Source organism: Lissotriton vulgaris, chromosome 3_1 (genome assembly GCF_964263255.1).
Source record: "Lissotriton vulgaris chromosome 3_1, aLisVul1.2, whole genome shotgun sequence".
In the NCBI taxonomy this organism is placed as follows: Eukaryota; Metazoa; Chordata; class Amphibia; order Caudata; family Salamandridae; genus Lissotriton; species Lissotriton vulgaris.
This window is the reverse complement of record NC_141689.1, coordinates 116,904,456-116,927,662: the sequence shown is the minus strand read 5'-3', so window position 1 is coordinate 116,927,662 and position 23,207 is coordinate 116,904,456. Positions and strand designations below refer to the sequence as shown.

At 47.7% G+C, this 23,207-nt stretch overlaps 1 protein-coding gene across 11 annotated transcripts in view; it reads left to right on the top strand.

Moving 5' to 3' along the window:
* DCTN1 (dynactin subunit 1) overlaps positions 1-23,207 on the top strand; it is a 624,416-nt gene that overhangs the window by 287,572 nt on the left and 313,637 nt on the right. For 4 of the 11 annotated variants that reach the window (XM_086960174.1, XM_086960173.1, XM_086960171.1 and 1 more), the window contains exon 6: positions 19,179-19,199. The exons of 6 other annotated variants lie outside the window; for them this stretch is intronic. In XM_086960174.1, the coding sequence (XP_086816300.1) occupies positions 19,179-19,199 (21 nt within the window). The remainder of the gene's footprint in view (positions 1-19,178; positions 19,200-23,207) is intronic. One more of the 11 variants, XM_086960172.1, reaches the window with a different exon arrangement.

Genomic DNA, 23,207 nt, shown 5'->3' with positions numbered 1-23,207 from the left:
GGGCAGATTTTTCATTTTTGGAGAATTTTTCAGTTCTCAAATCAGATAAACAACACTTAAAACTGCATTTATAACTTTGACTGCAAGGGAAAGAACCACAACAAATGTGAATGGAAAATGAGGGAAAATGCAATCTGATATACATGATCTATACCAAAGCGCAAAAGACGGTTCCTTTGAGAATGCAGCAGCTTCGACGTCTCATGAGGCTTTTTGATGACAGTTGCCTCACAGTGATTTTTATTTCTGGCTTGTGCTAGTAGGATCTCTAAACACTCCGTGGGTTTCGTTACTGTTTCCTCGGAGTATTGTTCTCCGAATTTGGCAAATTCTTTAATTTTTGTTTGACTTTTTACATCCTCATGAATTTTTCAACCGATTTGACATTTTGAAGTTGGTAATCTAACCTTTGTGACGTGCCCCTCCCATGGGGGGAGATAAAAACAGCATCAGATACACAGCACTTGTGTTTATCTTGCCAACTAGCCTCACATAGCGCAAAGGATTGTATTATTTTTAATAAAAAATAGGAAGGGCACTTAACGACTGTGAGGCATCTGCCCCAGAGTAAGGCTGGGAGCCCTACGATCTAAGGAGATAAACGAGGAGTGTGGCAAGATTCCAGGCAGGGTGTCTTTTCACTATGGCCGTTCGATCCACTACAACTGATCCAGGAAGGGGAGGAGACATTTAAGCCTTCATAGTCATTGGGGATACTCCCAGAAAGCATTGAAGGTAGGTAGAATGCCAACATGCTCTGTCGACGGGGTTGAAACTTCAGAAGAAACATGATACGGAGCGTTCCTCTTCTTCATTGTGAATGCAGTTCCAGTGAACATTGGTCATCCCGGCTGTAGTCTTTTCAGTAAATGACGCCGTTCAGACGTCCTTCCAACTGTGTACATTTCTTCAAAGACCAGACCTCTATTTCTTCAGAGGCACACTGGGTGCCTCCATGATAAAGAATGCCTCTTTACTAATGATTCACTCACTTGTGCCAATAGAATTTCCAGCGCATCCTCCTCCATTACAGTCTCACTTATTGTATCTCCAGAGACCCCGGTCCCCCATCACAGCCTCATACAAAACCGTCCTTTGGTTGCACCCTAACTAAGACACATAAGAAAGAATGGCATCTCCATTGCTCCACAGAAAGCCTAATGATATGCACTCTGATTCCGCCTTACGAGGCTTCCCAGCTTCCCCTTGGAGAATTTCCCCAGTGGTTGATATAATTGCCTTCCAGATTTCCTAGTGCGAGTGGCCTTTGAAGTTGAATATTCCCCTGGAATTACTGCAAGCTAAATATCTGCAATTAGCAAAACTCTTTTACCCAGTTCTACTTCAAGACTTGTGTTACTTCTTCCCAGCCTTGCAGAACTTTACAGCAGATTTTGTATTCTTCTTGCTGCAAAATGTGCAGCTCTGGAGATGTTACGGAGATATAAGCCTCCTGAGTAGGGTCCTGTTTTTCTCAATCATAACATCATGCCTGGCTGCCATTGTGTCTGCTGTTTGGAAGATGCATCCATTGGCTCCTAAAACATCCGTGTTTCCAAGGAAGCAGAAGGATGGATGCTGAAAGTAAAGTGTGTGCCACAGCAGCAACACTCCTAAAAGTAGCAACTGCAAAGACCTTTTGGGGGGAAATATGACCGGTCATTAGAGGAGACTATTTAGAAGTTGGAGGAAGATCTACTATATGATCGCAGACAGGACTTCTCTGAGATTAATAATGGGGAGCTCTTAGTGTCCAGCCAAGTCCATAAGGGAATACGATTCTGCAAATTTACCTGTTCTGGAGTCCTGCAGTAGGTTTACCCTCAGAAGCTCTTCTGTAGTCCTGCAATAGATTTACCCTCAAAAGCTCTGACCTGGCAACTCTGAGAAGGGAAACTCACTTAAAGATCATGAATGGCCCCTTTTCTGACTCACTTTTTCGTTTTTCTAGGATGTCATACCAGCGAGGAAAGGCTGTGGATTCACAATAAGATAGAAACCTTCATGGCTGTATGACTAAAAGAGGAAAATCATTTTTAAATCGTCCTTCGAGCATAGTTGGAGGCGGTCAGCACATGAGCATTCAATTCCTTCACTGGGTCAAGCCAACCACAACAGTCGTGTTTATTTCGTCAGAGGTGGAAGCCGTCTTCCTCAACAGGGTAGGATCCAAAGAACTTAAGGCAGTTACTCCCCTACTTCAACTCTTCCCTACGTCACTTACTTATCTTACTTAGTTACTTACTTAGTTACTTATCTTACTTAGTTACTTACGTATCTAAAGTAATTTTGAGTGGCAAAGCATTGACAGTGACAAATGGGGGCTGAATAATGTGGAATGTAAATATGCAGTTTATTTTAAACTGCCTTCCCTATTGAAACTGCACCAACATTTTAATCTTCTGCACACAAAAAACAGCTGTCACTAAATAAATACTTTTTTTTTTTTTTATTAAATAGCCGCCATAGATCCAATCCAAGAAAAGCCTTTTATTCAGGTATTTTCCAATTCAGAGGAAAGGTCCAAAAAGACTGTACAGGCTAATTCTGATGGATGCATCTGCCTGTGGATTCCTCACCTTATGAATATCCCCTGTGTCAGCATTCGGCGAGGACGTCACAATGAAACGGCTCCGCTCGCGACTCCACAGGACTTCACCGTATCCATAAGAGAGCCTTGTCGGCGTGATGACGTCAGTTCCCTTTTTTTTAGCGCCGTCGACGCGTCACGGTTTTCTGTCTCTCTCTGTATTGTTGAGATACTTACGTGGAGGACTGTTCCAGTTGCAGGAAGATGAACCCTAAGGCTCTTAAAGAATGGGAAGCTAAGCTCTTTATGGCGAAGGCAAAGAAGGAAGGAAGAGGCCGAAAAAGAGCTAAGTCGAAGTTGTCGGCTTTGCATTAGTCCAAGTCGAGGAAACCCAAAAAGAAGAGAAGACATTTATCTCTGCGCCTTTCGTCGAAGGGTAAGGTTTCGAGGTCTCCTTCGGCCCCTCGACATAGTCAAAAAGAACTTGCCGCCTTCGCCTTCTCCTCAAGTGACTCCGGAGAGATCTCCTTCAAAAGGCACTCCGGCGCAGTCTCCGGCGCCGAAGGGTTCGCCGGATTCGGAACGGTTACCACTCCCGATTGTTTCTTCTACTGGGCACATGGTCGATTCTGTGGCTCCGGAGGATCCAGCTGTTCCGACGCCAGATGCTGCTCGTTTGGATTCTGGGTCGCATCCATTTCCGCAATGTCCTACTCCAGGATCAAAACGTACGCATTTTTTTTAATGCAATGCACGGAGTATTTGCTAGGCAGGCTTCCCCTCCCGAGCACATTTGGGTCTACTGGCCTTCAACTTGGGTGTGCCTCAGCACTATACGTTCATGCAGACGGCACTGTCATGGCAGTTTCTGGCTCCGAGGCTTTCAACGCCGTTCATGGAGTTCCCGGCGCAGTCTGATGAACCTTTCTCTCTGCCTTGTGCAGCGCCGATTCCGCCTTCGGATTCTCCTTCGACGCCAGCTCCAGAGATGTCGGCGCCGTGTGTGGCGCCACCGATGCCGATTCCTAGATTTCGATCAAGGAGAGGGGCTCAGAGAATGCTGTAGGAAGAGCATTATCAAAGGCAGGAGGTTGAAGAGTGTGAGATAGAAGAATCAGTGGATGATTTTGAAGGCATATAGGACGCAAGTGGGCTGGACACTTCTCCGGAGTGGGAGCTTTCTTCCACAAGGGCTACTCCACCTCAAGAGGTAGCCCCATACCATACTGTTATAAGAAAGGGGGTGGAGCTTTTGGACTCGGTTACTACCGCTCGGTATAGGCCAAATTTGCTCACTGAGGTTTTACATTCGCCTTCTTCAATAGTTGTACCCTTGTTACCTTTTAATGAAGACTTGAGTGAGCCTATACTTAAGGTATGGCGGAAACCACTCTCTTCTCCTGCTGTCTAAATCGGTGGCAAGAAGGTATAGGTCTGCTCCAGGGGATCCTCTTTTTCTGTCTTCTCATCCTTCTCCAGAAAGTTTGGTGGTACAGGCGTCCTGCTTTAAGCAGTTTTCGGGTGCTTTTCCCTATGCTCCTGCTGATAAACTCTAAAACTGGAGCAGTCGGCTAAAAGTCTTTTCATCTTCCAGCAAGGCTCTTAAATCTACCAATTCTACCGTTTTGTTGGGCCGTTATATACATGCCTTGATAGACTTGGGCTAAGCAATTGGCACCCAAGTTACCCGATGAAGAGTGGGGAAATTTTATGGCGGTTCTTTCAGATGCTCAGGCTGCTGCTAGACAGATTATTCAACGTGACCTGGATACGGCTGATTCAGTGGCCAGAGTTATGGGTTTCTCCATTGCTACCAGGAGGCAAGCTTGGCTTAGATCCTCTGGTTTTTCCCTTAATGTTCAAGCTACTCTTGTTGTTTTGCCTTTTGATGGATCAAAGCTTTTCGGGGAAAAGGCGGATTTTGCCCTTCAAAGGTATAAAGACAGCAGAGCTACGGCGAAGTCTTTGGGACTGCAAACCCAGTCAAGGGGGTTTGGATATAAAAAATATTGTGGATTTGAAAGGTCTTCCTTTTGCAGCTTGCGACAACCTCAGCAGCAGCAAAATCCAATCTAGAAGTCCTATAGAGGAAGAGCCAAGGGTCGCCAACGTGGGTCAACCCACAATCTCTCCTCCTCCTCCTCTTCTACCTCCCCTGCTCCCCCTGGTAATGCAGGAAAACAGCCGTAGACCACCCCCTCCCCCATCCTAGATCATGTAGGTCCTGTAGGGGGGTCGGTTGTCTTATTTTCTACAGGGTTGGAAATCTGTCACACTGCAGCAGAGAGGACTTGGAATGTGCAGGGCAACCTGACTCAAGGGAAGCCTTTTCAGTCTCCTCCAACAGTAGCCACAGTGATCACGGATGCCTCCACTCAGGGGTGGGGTGCTCATCTGAAGGATCTGGAGGTCAAAGGTCTTTGGTCTCCAGAGGAAACGTTGCTTTGCATCAACCTTCTGGAATTACGGGCTATAAGTTTAGCACTAAAGGCTTTCCTTCCTTCCCTTCCCTTCGTGTTCCGTCTGTTCAGGTCCTGACGGACAACACTACCGCGATGTGATACATCAACAAACAGGGAGGTGTAGGGTCGTATCGACTGTCGAGAAGCTCTGCGACTTTGGTCCTGGGCACAAATCCATCAGATTTGTATGTTTGCAAATCATCTAGCCGGTGTGCTAAATGTTCTTGCGGACAGTCTCAGTCTGCATTACTCGGCCGATCACGAGTGGAAGCTTCCTCCGGAGCTGGTTCATCACATCTTTCAGATGTGGGGATCTCCTCGGTTGGACCGGTTTGCCACTCATGCGAATGATCACTGCCCATTGTTCTACAGTCTTCAGTATCCTCTGCAGGGAGCGCTGGGGAGGCGTTTCAAGTGAATTGGAGCTCGCAACTCCTTTACGCGTTTCCTCCCATACCCTTGATTCCTCGGGTTCTGAGGAATATTCGCCAAGACTAGGACCAAGTTATATTGATCGCCCCGGATTTGCCAAGAAGGGTGTGGTACACAGATCTACTTCACCTCTCATCACACCCGCTGCTCGTCTCCCTCTCAGGGCAGACCTCCTCTCGCAGGGGCAGGTTCTACACCCCCACCTCCAGAGCATGCACCTACATGCCTGGAGATTGAACGGGGCAACCGAAGTTCCTTCTCTCCCCCACCGGATGTAGTGGATGTTATCTTATCGTCCAGGCGACACTCCACTAAGTCTATTTACTCTTATAGATGGTCAAGATTTGTTAAATGTTGTCTTGAGCGAACCATTGCTCCTTTAAAGGCCCACTTGTCGAATGTTCTTCAGTTTGTACTTTTCTTGGCTCAGCAGGGATTTGCTGTGGCCACTGTTAAGGTATATTTGTCGACTCTTTCAGCCTTTATTTGTTTGGCGGATCAGCCGTCTTTGTTTAAATCTCCCATTGTTTTGAGGTTTATTAAAGACCTCACTAATAGGTTTCTACCTACACCTTTTGTTATGCCTCAATGGGATTTGAATCTTAACTTTCTTGATGGGTTCCCCGTTTGAACCTTACATAGTTGTCCTTTGAGGCTTTTGTCTTTTAAGACGGTCTTTCTTGTGGCTATTACCTCAGCAAGGAAGGGTGAGTGTGCTTCAGGCTCTCACTTCAAAACCCCTGTTTTTAACCATACATGCTGAAAGGATGGTCCTTAGGACCATGGCTGCTTTTCTGCCTAAGGTGGTTACTCCCTTCCATCTAGGGCAGTCCATAATTCTTCCTGTGTTCTATCCTCCCCCTCACCCTTCCAAGGAGGAGAAGAGACTTCACCGTCTGGATTCTAAAAGAGCGGTGAGCTTTTATTTGGACAGAGCTAAGGACAAAGGTCTTGCGAGTGGACGATCAGCTATTTGTGGGCTACGTTAGACGCATGAAGGGCAAGGCTGTTCACAAGCGCACTCTATCCAGGTGTATCATCTTGTGCATCAAGATCTGCTACGCCCTGGCTGGTAAGGAGCCTCGTGAAGGTATTAGGGCTCATTCTACCAGAGCCAAGTTGTCAACTTCTGCTTTGGCCAGAGGTGTACCTGTAGTGGACATTTGTAAAGCAGCGACTTGGGCCTCCCTCCACACTTTCGCAAAGCATTATTACTTGGATTCCGAAATGAGGAGGGAGGGCCATTTTGCGCGCTCTGTCCTACTGGACTTTTTGGTATAGAAGGGTGGACACCCTCCTCCGGGAGTGGGACTGCTGTGGGAATCTATTCAGGTCAAGAATCCACAGGCAGATCTGAAGAACAAGTTACTTACCTTCGGTAACGTTTTTTCTGGTGGATACAGTATCTGCCTGTGGATTCTTCACTGACACACCCTCCTCCCCGATGTCCACCCTTATATACCTTAAATGTGTTATTGTTTAACACAATTTTTTAATATTTGAATGATTTTGTTTATAGGAAATGCTGTTGCTCTTTGGCTTTCCTTTTGAATTTACTATGTGTGGTTGTTGAATATTGTGTACTGTGTATACTTTGAATATGTTGTCGGTTCACCCTTTCGCCTTGGAGAGACAGAAAAAATGGGTGGAACTGACATCACGCTGACAAGGCTCTCTATTGGCTCCAGTGACGTCAGGCTGAGCCGTGGCATTATGACGTCCTCGTCGGCGTAGAGAGCCAGGAAAAAATTCTGCAGAATGCTGGCGCAGGGGATATTCATAAGGCGAGGAATCCATAGGTAGATACTGTATCCACCAGAAAAAGCGTTACCGAAGGTAAGTAAATTGTTCTTCTGGACCAAGAGGTTCAGGATGCCGGCTTTTCAGCAAACATTCCCTCTGCTCAAGCAGGGGCATTTGATGTGTGCAGTGGTTTTATTTATTTTGGCATACCTATCCCTACAGAAGGTTTATGGTTCATACTGTGGAGGTGCACTGCCAGTACACAGTTAGGCCTCCAGTATGAAGCCGCCACCTCAAAGGTTCTCCAAGTGTATGGCAGAGGTAGCTGCCTTTCTTTACACGCTTGAGATGTACACTCTACGCTCACTGGTTCATCAAGGCTCACGACCAGAGAACAATTGAAACCTTCCAAACAGCAGAATCTCTCCCCTTCTTCCTCTGTGCTTTCAGGTTTATTTGTCAAACGTCTATGCCTCAGCCAGCCTAATGTCTTTCTTACCTAAAAGCAACCTTTGATGCAGGTCAAGGAAAAGTGTTTCCTTCAGTTGGGAACATTTTGCAGACATATCAGAGACTGTTAACTATGGCGATCACAGCAGCTTGTTCGGTGTCCAGCCTGCTGTGAGGAATGGCATCATGCATTTTAATGGTCACAAATGTAAAACTTTACATGAGGCTTTTTGACAGTGCCTAGAAGTCCAGTGACCTCAAAGAGAAGACAGCTGGGCTGCTGCTTTAGGTATGTCTCAATGCGATAGTATTTTCCATGATGGTGCTAGACGAATGAAAGGGGTAGTGGAGAAGCTATATTGCTTCAATCTGCTTGGGGCTCAGGGGCAATATATATCTGGCTCTCAAGAGTGTGGTCTCGAAATGAGGAGAGCGGCCCCACTACTCCAAGAAACAGGGTTCCTTAAACAGATAATGTATCAAAAGCGAGGGATCTCTTTGAGGGAATGTTGTGCCATTTCTGATTAGTTTAGTTCGAAAGGACAGTATCATCATAATGCATTCTATAAGCAAACGAGCCGACACCAGTTCAGCAAACGTTAGCTGAAAGCACAGACATCTAAAAACGGCTTCAGATCAGCCATCTCTGCATAAAGGCTGTCAATCTTCAGGAATTCAGAATTTTCAAGCAGATTTTGTTACCAAATGCTACAATAAAAACCACAAATGGGTCGCTAGTGGCTTTCAGCTGGGCATCGCTTTCAGACTGGAATTCCATCACAATGACGTTTTTGCCACGTACCTTAATGCATAATTTCCAGAGCTTGCATCTAGAACCCCTGAGCCGGAATAGTTGGGCATACCCTTTTGATGAGCAGGAAAATTCTGAAAAATATCTGTTTGTTGAGGTTTGCTCTCTGAGTAACAAAGTATTATTTATCTGATTTGTTAAACTGAAATTCAGAAAACTTAACCGAAGAGTTTGTGTGTCAGTAGTTTTAATAAAGCATAGGGGGTTCATCTTTTTAAAAAAAGCTTTTTTTTGCATAATTTTGATACATGCTAACATTTGTGACTTGAAAGATAAGTGCAGGAGTGCAAACTAGAATTGCAAGTAACTTTTCCTTATTCCTAAAGTTATGGGTCTTACGCTGGAATGTATATGTTAAATCCCCCTTTTTTCTTTAATTAGTATCATATCAGATAATGGGATAATTGAAATTCAAGCTGTATGCGACCTTTATACAGCCCCCTTCAAAAATAGGATTGGCATGCAGACCCTGTCCTCTCTACTTGAGGTGATCTCCGAGTGCAGCATCAATCAGTCTATTTCCTCTCCTATTCCACCATCTTTCGTCTCCGGCACACACTGGGTGTCATAAGTCTTGCACTTCTGCCGTTTCAGAACCAGAGATCTTGGGAAAATGAAATGGCTTTTAGTTCACTGTTGGCCCATTTGTACACGTTTACCCACGTCTGAACAACCCATTTATGGATGGATGGATAGGTGCAGGTCTTAATGTTACCAGAAAACAAAAAATAAGATCCCTTTTCATGTTAAAAATGTCTCAATTTTGTAAATTTGCAAGATGTTACTTTACACTTTTACGGTTACTGTTTCTGTTAGATTTTGGGGTCTCTAGTTGGCACAGATAGGTACTTGTGACAAATAGGGACCCTTGCCTCTAGTTAGGGTTAGGAGGTACACTCCTAAAATAACCCCTGCTCACCCCCTTGGTAGCTTGGCACGAGCAGACTGTCTTATCTCAGAGGCAGTGTGTAAAGTATTAGTGACCACATACAGTAACCCAGTGACAACACTACAAATGGACACCACACAAGGTTTATATCAAAAATGATTATTCTTTCTGTAGACTTAACACAAGACCATTGAACGACAAAAATCCACAATACTATACTTTAAAAATGGTAGGTTTAGTTCAGTTAAGTTATTAAGATGCAACACTTTGCGTCAATGTACCTTCCGATGCGTTGCGCTTCCACAACAAGTAATGTAAAAAATTTCACAGTGGTGTAAAAGTGAAATTGTCGCTAGCGAACTGACCTGGGCGAAAGAAACAAGAGCCGCACTAAGTGAAGCCTATGGTGTGTTGGGTTTAAAACTATGCCCGGAACTGAGTCATCCACATATAGCTAGGAAGGAATTGAGGTCATTGGGAGCCGAGACGTCCCGCACATATGATAGAGAGTATCTCTCGCAGAAAGTTTCGGTGTCATATATGACCCTGGCCTGGGAACTTAACCAACAGTACCCCTATTTAGACAGATTGCCCAGCTACCGCCTAAGACGTGAGGTCCTAAAAGTGCGAATGGGGATAAACCCCTGCTATGGGAACAAGGAAGCCAAAAATTTTATGTTGAATAATAATGGAACCTGTACTTGCAGGTTGGGTACCCACTGCGATATTGTACACATTTTACTAGATTGTATGATGTTTTTAGATTTACGAAAAGAAATTTTATGTCCGATTTTTAAAAAATACAGGATCAGAAATAGGATGCAAGCTGCTAGCCTTATAGCTGAAATGAGGTATCTAGATATTGCTTGTGCTATGGGGAAATTTTTGTGTAAAGTCAAGTTGTTTCTAAAGTGTTCAGAGTAAATACCTTAGGCGGCGCTCATGGGGGGAGGATGAGCCTGTACATGTAAAGGTTAACGTTGTGATTTGGATCCTTTGGAATTGATTTGATGCTGATGGAAATTACCTGACTTAATTACCCCTAGGGGTATTTTTGTATTTAGTACGAAGGAATGTACTATTTTACGGGAAGTACAAATGCCATGTTTTTAATATGATCTTGTTCAAGTTTTAACAGTAATTTTATGTATAGGGTATACTTTTAAGGTTGTAATTAACCAAATAAAGTTTTCTTACTGACTGACTGACTGACAGAGGCAGTGTGTAAAGTATTAGTGACCACATACAGTAACCCAGTGACAACACTACAAATGGACACCACACAAGGTTTATATCAAAAATGATTATTCTTTCTGTAGACTTAACACAAGACCATTGAACGACAAAAATCCACAATACTATACTTTAAAAATGGTAGGTTTAGTTCAGTTAAGTTATTAAGATGCAACACTTTGCGTCAATGTACCTTCCGATGCGTTGCGCTTCCACAACAAGTAATGTTGCAGCAATGGAAATGCGGCAAAGTTCCGGTGCAAAGAAATAAAGACGTGAAGATCTTCCAGATGCGGCACGCTTCTCCGAGCATGCGAGGAGTCTCTGTTCGATGTGTCAGCTGCATCAGCGACACCCTTGTTCAGCGATGCGACAGCAATAGCCTTGGCTGCGGCACTCTTCTCCGACGTGTTCGGGAAGCTTCCGCACAATGCGTCAACTACAGCGCCGACATTCAAGATGTGACGGCAGCAGCTCCGGCGGCGCCGCGCTTCTCCAGGGATGCGAGGCGCTTTTCTCGATGCGGCTATAGAGCAGACATCCACGACGGCAGCAATAGCGACATTGACACGCTTCTCCTTCGTTGCAAGACTCTTCTCCTGATGCGGTGCAATGCGACAGCTACAGCGGCGACACCGTCCCTTGGAGTTGCGACGGCAACACGCTTCATCCTTATTGCGAGACGCTTCTCTCAATGCGGTGCAATACGACAGCTACAGCGCAGACATTCACGATGAGACGGCACCGACGGCGACACGCTTCTTCCTCGTTGAGCCGTGTTTCCAGCTCCTTGCGACACACAGTCCCTCAGAAGGCCCAAAACAGCAGCAGGCACTTCAAAAGAACTCTGGGGAGCTGGAGTTCGAAGTCTGTTGTCCCTGAGCCTTCAGCAGGAGGCAAGCTCTTTTCCAAGCCCTTGGAGATCCTTAACAAGTTGAAAATAAAGTACACAAAGTTATTTCTCCTTTCTTTGGCAGTTAGGCAACCACTGCAGGCCAATCCCTTAAGCAACACTTCAGCTTGGGAATAGTCTCTCCTCCGTTTCTTCGGGTTCCTCTCCTCAGCAAAGCTTTCTTCTTGGGAGTCCAAAAGTGCTCTAATTTCATGGGATCAGGGTCTCAATATTTTATACCCAAAAATCCTTTTTTCTCTGAGGGGCCTTTGCCCAGTCCAAACCATTTCTGAAGCACTCTGTTTACAGGACTCCTTCTTTCCTTTCACATTGCAGGGCAGAAACATCAGATGCCCCACAGGAGGTGGAGCCAGCCTTGTTCAGGGAAAGCACAGCCCTGAAGTACTTTGTTGATGTTATTTTTTCTCTTCTTTCATAGTGCAGGGCAGAGACATTGGCCGCAACACAGGAGGTGGAGCCAGCATTGTGGAAGCCAGACATAGCCCTATTTAGGTCCCAGGTGCAACTCCTCCCTCCCATCTAGATGCAGAGATCTCTATTCACCACTGGGCTGACTCATTCTGTCTCATGGAATCCCTAGCTCTGCCACTCACTATCTCCAGACAAGGAATACACAATCTAGCAGAGGCAGGCTCGCAAGTGTTGGGCAAGAAAATACCTACTTTCTAAAAGTGGTATTTTCAAACACAGAATGTTAAAACCAACTTCACTAAAAGATGTATTTTATCATTCTGAGTTCAGGCATACTAATCTCGAACTTCCACCATGTTCTCTGAGTCAGTTGGGATTATAAGAATGTAATATTCTAACTGCCCATTCTGGCCTATGGAGAACAGTTGGCCTTGGAATAGTGAAAAACGAAAATGTCTGTAATTCACTGTTCGAACATGCCACACACACCAGGGCATGTCCTACCTCATGCTTACAATGCACCCTATCCTTGGGCCTACTACAGGGGTGACTGATATGAAGAATAGGGAAGGTTTAGGGACTTGCAAGTGGGTGCACTTGCCCAGTCAGCATCACAGTACCAGACTGCACGCAGGCTCTGCAATGGCAGACCTTAGACACACTTTTACAGGTTGCTTCTGTGGGTGGCACAACCAGGGCTGCAAGCCCACTAGCAGCATATGGATTTACAAGCCCTGGGCACTCCTGGTGCACTGTACTAGGGTCCGACGAGTAAACCAAATAGTCAATCATGGAATCCCCAATTAATACATTTATTTACAGTAGGGAGCACTTGCACTGTGGCACTGGACAGCCGTGGCACAGTGCCCAAAGCATCTAACCCCAGCAAAAACACGAGGCAGCAGCAAAAATGGAAGGGAGACCCACGCCAATGGTGCCAGGTCTAACAGTTTCTATTTGGAAACTAAATGTGTAAAGGAATCTTATTACACCTCTTGAATATGTTTCTATTTATCCAAAATTCTCTTCTACATCTTTTTGAGGATATCCTTTTTGTTATATTCATTCCTCATGACAATCGATGAGGATTCCTTGAAGGAAAATGAAATGTTAGTTTTAATCCTAATATTCTTCTTGGGTGGCTTATTTTAAGTCACTGGCAAAACTTAAAGCTCCCATCAAAATGACTTTGTCATGGATTCAGCATCCTGAGGGCCTGGAAAAGGGAGCTGAGGTAGCCACCACTACAGGGTATGATGAGATGCTGATGCTGCTGGCTTCTTTAAATGGCAAGGGTACATTGTCACCCTTCTAAGACTTCTGTCTGTCTGAATTTATTACTCTGGGTTTTTCACTTTTGTCCCTAAAGGTTTGTGATAGATCGAATTGCCACTTAGTTTTTTTTTGTTTACTAGTGATAAAGGGTAAAGTGACTTTCTAGTTAGGTGAAAATGTCAGTTTGAACATATTTTAAACAAAAAAAACCTGTAATTTACCAGTTATAGTTAACTAAATGAACTAGAACTTGCGCTGCCACCATGCACCGCGTTGTCATCAATGATGTCATATCGGACGCCATCAGTGATGGTATCAGTGATGTCATGGAACATGTCAGTGATGTAATATGTGAGGTCCTAAGCAGTTTTAATTTAGTTCACTGGAACTGGTGAATGGTTTAGTATTTTGGTGCTTGTTTTGAGTTTAAAATAATATTTTTAAACTAAGATTTCCACCCAAGTATGAAGTCCCTTTATACCTTTGTTTCTTTCATTGAATAATATATATAATCCACGTATCTTTTCCTTTCTGGATTTCCTCTACCAGTGACCCTTCTAGCCCATGTTGTGAGGACTATGGTGGCCCTACTGGCCCATTTGAGGAGGACTATGGTGACCCTTCTAGCCCATGTTGTGAGGAATATGGTGACCCTACTGGCCCATGTTATGAGGACTATGGTGGCCCTTCTGGCCCATGTTGTGAGGACTATGGTGGCCCTTCTAGCCCATGTTGTGAGGACTATGGTGGCCCTTCTAGCCCATGTTGTGAGGACTATGGTGGCCCTACTGGCCCATGTTGTGAGGACTATGGTGGCCCTTCTGGCCCATGTTGCGAGGACTATGGTGGCCCTTCTAGCCCATGTTGTGAGGACTATGGTGGCCCTACTGGCACATGTTGCGAGGACTATGGTGACCCTTCTGGCCCATGTTGTGAGGACTATGGTGGCCCTTCTAGCCCATGTTGTGAGGACTATGGTGGCCCTTCTGGCCCATGTTGCGAGGACTATGGTGGCCCTTCTAGCCCATGTTGTGAGGACTATGGTGGCCCTACTGGCACATGTTGCGAGGACTATGGTGACCCTTCTGGCCCATGTTGTGAGGACTATGGTGGCCCTTCTAGCCCATGTTGTGAGGACTATGGTGGCCCTTCTGGCCCATGTTGCGAGGACTATGGTGGCCCTTCTAGCCCATGTTGTGAGGACTATGGTGGCCCTACTGGCCCATTTGATGAGGACTATGGTGACCCTTCTGGCCCATGTTGTGAGGACTATGGTGGCCCTTCTGGCCCATGTTATGAGGACTATGGTGGCCCTTCTAGCCCATGTTGTGAGGACTATGGTGGCCCTTCTGGCCCATGTTGCGAGGACTATGGTGACCCTTCTGGCCCATGTTGCGAGGACTATGGTGGCCCTTCTAGCCCATGTTGTGAGGACTATGGTGGCCCTTCTGGCCCATGTTATGAGGACTATGGTGGCCCTTCTAGCCCATGTTGTGAGGACTATGGTGGCCCTTCTGGCCCATGTTGCGAGGACTATGGTGACCCTTCTGGCCCATGTTGCGAGGACTATGGTGGCCCCTCTGGCCCATGTTATGAGGACTATGGTGGCCCTTCTAGCCCATGTTGTGAGGACTATGGTGGCCCTTCTGGCCCATGTTATGAGGACTATGGTGGCCCTTCTGGCCCATGTTGCGAGGACTATGGTGACCCTACTGGCCCATGTTGCGAGTACTATGGTGGCCCTTCTAGCCCATGTTGCGAGGACTATGGTGACCCTACTGGCCCATGTTGCGAGTACTATGGTGGCCCTTCTAGCCCGTGTTGTGAGGATTATGTGTAGCAGGGAAGTGGGCCAGAACCTGTATTGTTTTTACGTCTTGAATTAGCGCTAGACCAAACTATTTCTTTTCATTTGATCTGGTACTTTATACCTTTTTCTTAAACTTTTTTTGTATCTATGGTGACATCTTTGCCTCTCTAGTGCCACACGCTTCCTGAAATCATGTGCCGGGCAGTTGCATGGGTAGCACTGTGGCTGTTGCGCCTTCTGTAACCATTTGCCAGGGACCTGCAAGTTGACGCTCGGTTTTGATAAATTCAATTTTCTGGTTTTCTTGACTTCTGCAGAAGTCTTCACTGTAAAGCTGTGATCGCCTTGCGCCACGCAGGGGAGACAGGCGTGCAAATAGGGCTGAGTGTGGGCCTTCTTACAGTCCAGCCATTGTTCCCCCAGCCTTCATCTCATCATAGTGTGGGGCACAGAAGCAGCTGCTGTCTTCTTTTCTGCTCGCTCACCAAGTCCCACAATGGAGACTGCTAATTTATCGGAGAATTGTGGGATTTATCCCAAGCTGCTTATCTGGGCTGCAGACTCCATGCTTTCAAATCATTGCTAATCAAAGGAGCATTGCTTCAAAGCAGTGTAAGCTTCTTACAGTAAAAACATTAGTGCCGGTGGGGATTGGCTTCAGTTCGCGATCCGGAGCGCGTGGACTCCGATTGCGGCACATTTCCGCAATGGGGCATCTATTAGATGCTTCCAGCGCATGTCTGGGCATCACTGTGTTCAGTCGAGTCTTTTTTTTTGTTGTTTTTTTGTGTTCAATAATTTTATTGGCACTAAAATCACCAAAGTACAGTACAAAAATGCATAGGTCTTGTGTCAAACAAGATGTAGTCATAGTACAAAATAATTCATTGCATTACAGTACATAGAATAAAATGTGTTATTGTACATCATCTTACCAAAGGACAACTTGATGCGAAAAACATGGAAGACCAGCATAAGTGGCACACAAAAATAAAGCAATCCCGTAAAGCAATGAGGTATAGTTGTGTGCCTTTAATAATTCCTTACAATATAACTAACTGAAGTAAGACGCAAGAATCTGAGAACATGTCTAAGGATGGCAAGGAATGTAGAAGGTGTAGCACACCACCTTTGTCATCCAAACTATGAATGGGCAGAAGGGGATGGATGGGGTGCACTGTTGAGTCCCATTACTAGAGTAAAGATGACAGGAAGTGTATAGACTATATACATTATCAAGGAGCGCCAGTGAGTGGAGGATAGCTGAGGGAAGGCCATTCTTTTCGAGTTTGAATTATGGGCAATATTATTCCTAAACCCCCAAAACAAAGTGTTGCCACTGTCCATCCGACTCTGATTTACAAAGATGTGTAGTTTAGTGAGCAGATTTTGGAAGTTCCACTCTGCCCCCATAAAGTGGACGAAGCAGATAAGCAGTTTGTCTTTTCACCTGGCCCTGTGGCACTAGGGTGTACCTATATCTGTGTGAACATATGCCTGTTGGCATGGAAGGGCATGCCTGGAGTGCAGAGCTGTGCACAGTTGTATGGACTCTTGCTTACTCGCGTGGGTGACGTTATAAACTGTCTCCAGAAGGGGTCCCCATGCTCGCCCTCACTCCTGCCGGTCAGTAAACCCTGCTCAGTGACCACCTACATTTCCTTACCTCCATCCCTCCACGTGTGGTTAGCGCACCCGCTGCTTGCGGCTCCATCTTAGGCCAAGGCTGCTCTTTCGAAACCAGCTCGTTACCTTGGGTAAATGGCATGTGGTCGAAGATGCACACATCCAGTATTTAAAGAGTCCCCGAAGACACAATGTTCTGCTCCTGCCAGGGAAGCCTGGTCGAAGGCAACGCGCTGGGGGCAGTGATGGGAGCCGACACCTGGAGTGGGAAGGGTGGTACTTATCTGTTGAGGCTGCAGCACAGAACTTGCAGTGCTGAGAGATGAAAACAGGGGGGTGGGGCCGGTGGTACCCACCTGTGCAGCCCGCAAGTTGCAGGGATGGGAGCTGACACCTGGGGGTGGAGGGAGTGGATGGGTGGGTCGGTGGTACCCGTCTGTGCAGGCTGAAACAGAACTTGCACTGATGGGGGGGGGGTCGGTGGTACCCATCTGAGCAGGCTGAAACAGAACTTGCAGTGATGGGAGCTGAAACCCGGAGGGAGAGGGAGGGAGGGAGGGGGTGGGGAGGGGTCGGTGGTACCCACCTGTGCAGCCCTCAAGTTGCAGGGATGGGAGCTGACACCTGGGGGTGGAGGGAGTGGATGGGTGGGTCGGTGGTACCCGTCTGTGCAGGCTGAAACAGAACTTGCACTGATGGGGGGGGGGGGTCGGTGGTACCCATCTGAGCAGGCTGAAACAGAACTTGCAGTGATGGGAGCTGAAACCCGGAGGGAGAGGGAGGGAGGGGGTGGGGAGGGGTCGGTGGTACCCACCTGTGCAGCCCTCAAGTTGCAGGGATGGGAGCTGACACCTGGGGGTGGAGGGAGTGGATGGGTGGGTCGGTGGTACCCGTCTGTGCAGGCTGAAACAGAACTTGCACTGATGGGGGGGGGGGTCGGTGGTACCCATCTGAGCAGGCTGAAACAGAACTTGCAGTGATGGGAGCTGAAACCCGGAGGGAGAGGGAGGGAGGGGGTGGGGAGGGGTCGGTGGTACCCACCTGTGCAGCCCTCAAGTTGCAGGGATGGGAGCTGACACCTGGGGGTGGAGGGAGTGGATGGGTGGGTCGGTGGTACCCGTCTGTGCAGGCTGAAACAGAACTTGCGCTGATGGGGGGGGGGGTCGGTGGTACCCATCTGAGCAGGCTGAAACAGAACTTGCACTGATGGGAGCTGAAACCCGGAGGGAGAGGGAGGGAGGGGGTGGGGAGGGGTCGGTGGTACCCACCTGTGCAGCCCTCAAGTTGCAGGGATGGGAGCTGACACCTGGGGGTGGAGGGAGTGGATGGGTGGGTCGGTGGTACCCGTCTGTGCAGGCTGAAACAGAACTTGCACTGATGGGGGGGGGGGGTCGGTGGTACCCATCTGAGCAGGCTGAAACAGAACTTGCAGTGATGGGAGCTAAAACCCGGAGGGAGAGGGAGGGAGGGGGTGGGGAGGGGTCGGTGGTACCCATCTGTGCAGCCCTCAAGTTGCAGGGATGGGAGCTGACACCTGGGGGTGGAGGGAGTGGATGGGTGGGTCGGTGGTACCCATCTGAGCAGGCTGAAACAGAACTTGCACTGATGGGGGGGGGTCGGTGGTACCCATCTGAGCAGGCTGAAACAGAACTTGCACTGAGCAGGCTGAAACAGAACTTGCACTGATGGGGGGGGGGTCGGTGGTACCCATCTGAGCAGGCTGAAACAGAACTTGCAGTGATGGGAGCTGAAACCCGGAGGGAGAGGGAGGGAGGGGGTGGGGAGGGGTCGGTTGTACCCATCTGTGCAGCCCTCAAGTTTCAGGTATGGGAGCGGACACCTGGGGGTTAAGGGGGTGGGGGGGCGGTGTTTGGGTGTGGGGGGTCGGGGGTACCCATCTTTGCAGCCCGCAAGTTGCAGGGATGAGAGCTGACACTGGGGGTCGAGGGAGTGGGTGGGTCGGTCGGTGGTACCCGTCTGTGCAGTCTGCATCACAGAACTTGCACTGATGGGAGCTGAAACCTGGAGGAGGGGGTCGGTGGTACCCATCTGTGCAGCCCTGAAGTTGCAGCGATTGGAGCCGACACCTGGGGTTTGAGGGGTGGGTGGGTCGCTGGTACCCCATCTGTGCAGCCCTGAACCTGCAGTGATGGGAGCTGAAACCCGAGCAGGCCTCTCCGTGCCCCCAGCGGCCTGGACCGAAGCACTCCGATTAGCCCGGGAGACAGCTGAGTTTAGGCTGTTGCTAGGCGACAGCAGCACATCATGTGTCCTGGATCCCTCCTCCGCCCGCCCGCCCGCCCCTCGGTGCGAAGCATCAATTACTGATGCAGAGCCGGCAGGGAGCACCGCCTGGACCCGGAGACGGGAGCTGATGTCATCCGGGCCGGGGCACAGGACGGGCCTGGGCTGGCACTCTTGGGGTCCCCCCCTCTGCTGACCAGCCGATGAAGGGAGAAGGGGGCGGCCATTTGCACGGATCGGCGGAGCCCGCGCCTGCAGCAGTCTGTGTTGTGCTTGAGTGTGCTAACCTGTCTCTCTGCTCTCTCCCTTCTCTTCTGCCCTCCCTGCCTCCCTCTCTGCAACCATGAAGCAGGCCCCGACGACACGCAAGGTACCGCTGGCTGCTGCCTGCCGCTGCGCGCCTCCTGTGCGCTGCGTTAGTTCAGGGCGCTGAGCATGAAGCCGCTTTGTGTGCATTGCCTTGTCGCCGCGTCATGCCTGGCACCCATGGGTTCGGTTCTGCCATACTGTGAGTTTATCAGCATTTCATGTGACGTGCTGCGCGTGTCTCGTTGCATGAGCGTCGCTGCCCCGGCGCTAGAGGGCGCCCTGCGGTGTTTGCCAGGCTTGAGGGGGCGCCCTTGAACCCTTTCCTCGGGTGGCATGACGGTGCGGGATGGTGGCCGTCCGGTGCACCGAGTGCCCCTCCAGGGCCCAGGAGGCTCTGCAGCATTCCAGCCGCGCTGCGCCTTCATGACGCAGTGTAGACCAGGCCTGCCCTCAAATGTGTTCAGTAAGGAGTACGAAATCCCAATCTGTAGGGAAATGGTGCTCGGGCTCCGTTCATTCATTCCCAGATTGCGTTTGTGGCGCTTTACTTTGGAGCAGTATTTATAGATTGATTGATTCATTCATTCGGATTCCGCAGACAGTGTGTCGGTGCATGTATTGATGAAATGTTTCTGTTCACTTGCTGCAAGTATTCCGCTCTGTACACAAACCAAGTGGCACGTGGCGGTGACCTCACTCTGTTTCTGAGGGTCCCCCGGCCACGACCACGTGTTTCACTCGGGCACTGCGGGCAGCCTTTTGTGTTCTTCGAAGGATGGAAGAAGTACAGTACTTTAGTGTTTCTTTAGCCCCAAGCCCTAAAAAAGGTAAAACATGACACATTTGACCTGATTATTTAAGAGAAAATTTTGGCGATGAAGAGGCAGCAAATTCTTTTTCTAAATACATTTTGAGCACAGAGGCTAGAGATTTCGGTGCTAAACTTCTCACATCATTGGATTGGCAGATATGTAGTCAGCAACCTATTTACGTTTTTCATTAATTTCACATCCTTTCATGTGTGAAAATGACAGAAGGAAAAATGCAGAAAAAAATCAGGTGTGAAATAAACTTTTTTCACTGTAAAATCAATGTTTGAGCTGGTGTTTTATCTGTATGAAGCTGAGAGTAAGCTTTAAGTGGTAGATGAGTCGTAGATGGGTGTTTAAAAGGCTGTGTTCAAATAAGTCCTGCTTTAATATGTACATGGAAACTCGTGCGGTTTGTGAGTAGGTGTTTCTGTTCAATGTATGTGTTGTGACTCCCGGTGCAGCTCAGAGCAGTCACAGGTATATTTTCAGATCTACTCTATTTAGGAGGGATAGGGAGATTCAGAGAGGTGGGGAGGGGCGGGGGGACTGCTGTGTGTGAAGGATGGCGGTAAATGTGCAGAGGGAGTGCTCTCGGGGATACCGTAGTGAGAGCCTGCCTCATTGGATGCATATATAGGCCACCCCTGTAAAGTGAGCAGCTGTGGAACGACTGCGCTGAAGCCATTTGTATTCATTCAAAGTGGGGCAACTGGTGATGGTCAGGAGCTCACCTGTGACCGATGCCCGGTGCTAGGAGCCTGAACGTCCTAGATATGAGCTGTTGGCGCAACCCAAGGGACTCGCTCGCGGGATCTACCGCTTTACTTCCACGGTGGCAATAGTGATGTAGACATCAATGTGTGTAGCTACTGGGCTCTAACGATCAATGAACCAAGAGCATCATCGAGCACCCACACAGGATGAGGCTCAGACTTTAACCTTGAGATAAGATTGCGACGTCGGATCTTCTCAAGAGGATGAATTATGGAGGGCGGAGGGGCTGCTTGAGAGTGCGTGCTTCGACGTTTGGTCTCCTGTTGTATGAGTGCGTGGGACCATCCTCTTGACTAACATTCGTAGATAGTTAATGGAGAGGCTTACACTGGAAGGTCAAAGGGAATGAGCTTCACTATTCTCTTATGTGTTTCTTTGGGGGTTCAGGGCTTTACAACGTGGACCCGTGACTAGAGCGTGGATCTGCAGAGTTCATTCTGGTGGCTTCTTTAAGACCCCCCACACCCAGTAGCCATATGATTTTTAACTAGTGTAATACCACATGTGTCATAATAATTAAGCTCATTCCTATTGGTGATATTGTTTTATATTGTTGATCACTTAATCCAAATTTTTTTTTTACATTTCATATTTTGCTACCAGTGGAATAACTTTTTCAGGGGCCCTCTACTTTGACTATCTACTAACCATTAGTCCTGAGGATGGTCTTGCACATTCTTACAACAGGAGACCGAAACGCTGATACGCACTCCACTACTTTTATTTAAATCAGTCCACCCTACGCTACGGTGAAACGCTCTCCAGGAATGTTCCTTGTATTAAGAGTGGATTGCACACTTCTGTCTCAGTGAATCGATGTATGGAAATATGTACAACTAACATGCTGGATAGATAGGTGTTTCTTGTTTATAGAACCCCTTGGTACCTCTTGCTTTAATATGGGACAATTGTTCGTAATGACAATAATTCTACGCATGTTTCATCATTTATTGTTCTCGTCCTTGCATTAACCTGCAAAGTCAGACATTGGATTGATTTCTGTGAACTGATCCCCTTGCTGGCCATTTGCTTTCGTTTGTATTCGTCCCAAGCTCACCAGGGTTTACCAGGTCGCCCTCCTCTTTTCTTGTTGCATGATTCTTTAGAATCAAGAGCTGCCCGAGAGGACCCTTCCATGGTAGGAGAGTAGAAGCGAGAAGTAAGCAGTCGTTACTGTGGGAAGAGAACTCTGGGGGGTGGAGGGGGGGTCCGTTTCTGATCTAATGCTCATCAGTAGATACCTAGTAATGCATAGGCAAAGGTAAGGCTTGAGGCCCAGGAGCAGACAGGGTGTTGGAGAGTACGTGTGAGCTGTCCTTCCCATTCCCTGCCAGGATCCTGTCATCTGCCTGTCTTCAGACAGAACACCGGTGCAGTGGCCAAGCATATACAAGTTTCTTTTCAAGTTGCCTAGCACAACCAACGCCTGCAGCTTTCAATGTGTTTTGGGATTGTTTTATGTTTTATGTAAAAATGGGGTTCTTTCACATTCCATTATTGAGACCCAGTTTCCAGGAGTAACTTAAGATCAGTGTGTGGTTGTGACCCCCACTGCCTACATTGTCGAGATAATAAGCACATGATGGTTGCTATGACACTTCTTAGATTCATCTTGTGCAGCCATTGAGCTAATGGCTCCTCACCCAGGGAGATTAGATGCTCTGGTGTAAAACATGGTACAAAAGGGGGCGGTGATGGACGGAGCATCTGAATCAATCAAACACTCGCACCCAGTCAAAAGATCTGGGTTTGATCCATCACCGTTCATTAGGTGTATAATATGACATTTGAGCACTCCTGAGAGAGCCCCAGAGCTTCGAAGACTTGTCGAATGTTTTCGAGCGAATCTTCATGAAACTTTCCACTCAGATTGAAATGGGTAAAATTGCAGTCTTTATTCTATTTCGGAGTTTACATTGTCATAATCCGCGTTGGTGGTGTAGTTTCTTGTGTCCTCCTCCACCGCCCCACCCCATCCACCTTTCACACTTTTTACCTTCGATCCCAATGGGAGTCCTCCGCTTATCACCGAGCCTAGGAGTGTTGCACTGGATGCCCGTAGAAACCAGCAGCATGCACTTGGCATTCCAGCCGTTGCCTGTTGCTTTTACAGTCCCCTTAAAAGGAGAGCCGGGGGCCTGCAGGGGAATAATGGGGGCCAGAAGGAGTTGGCTTCTTGTGCGTGGGAACACGAACATTGGGATCCAGGTCAAACTCTTTTCCACACTACTGAACTATTAGCTTTTGTTCTGTTTTTTTGTTCCATTGGCACGTTATTACATCTCTTGGCATCCTTTTTTTATTAGGACTGATTTGCTCATTTTATTCCTTTCACAGCCCCCCCCCCCCCCTGAGCACGTCGGACAGATGTAGTCTCGTTTGTTCATATAGTTTGTATAGCTCTCACTGTATATGGCAGTATAAGAATATGTATGTAGCTCATATAACCGCACAAGCTGGCTTGGCTCTGGATGCCGGTCTTA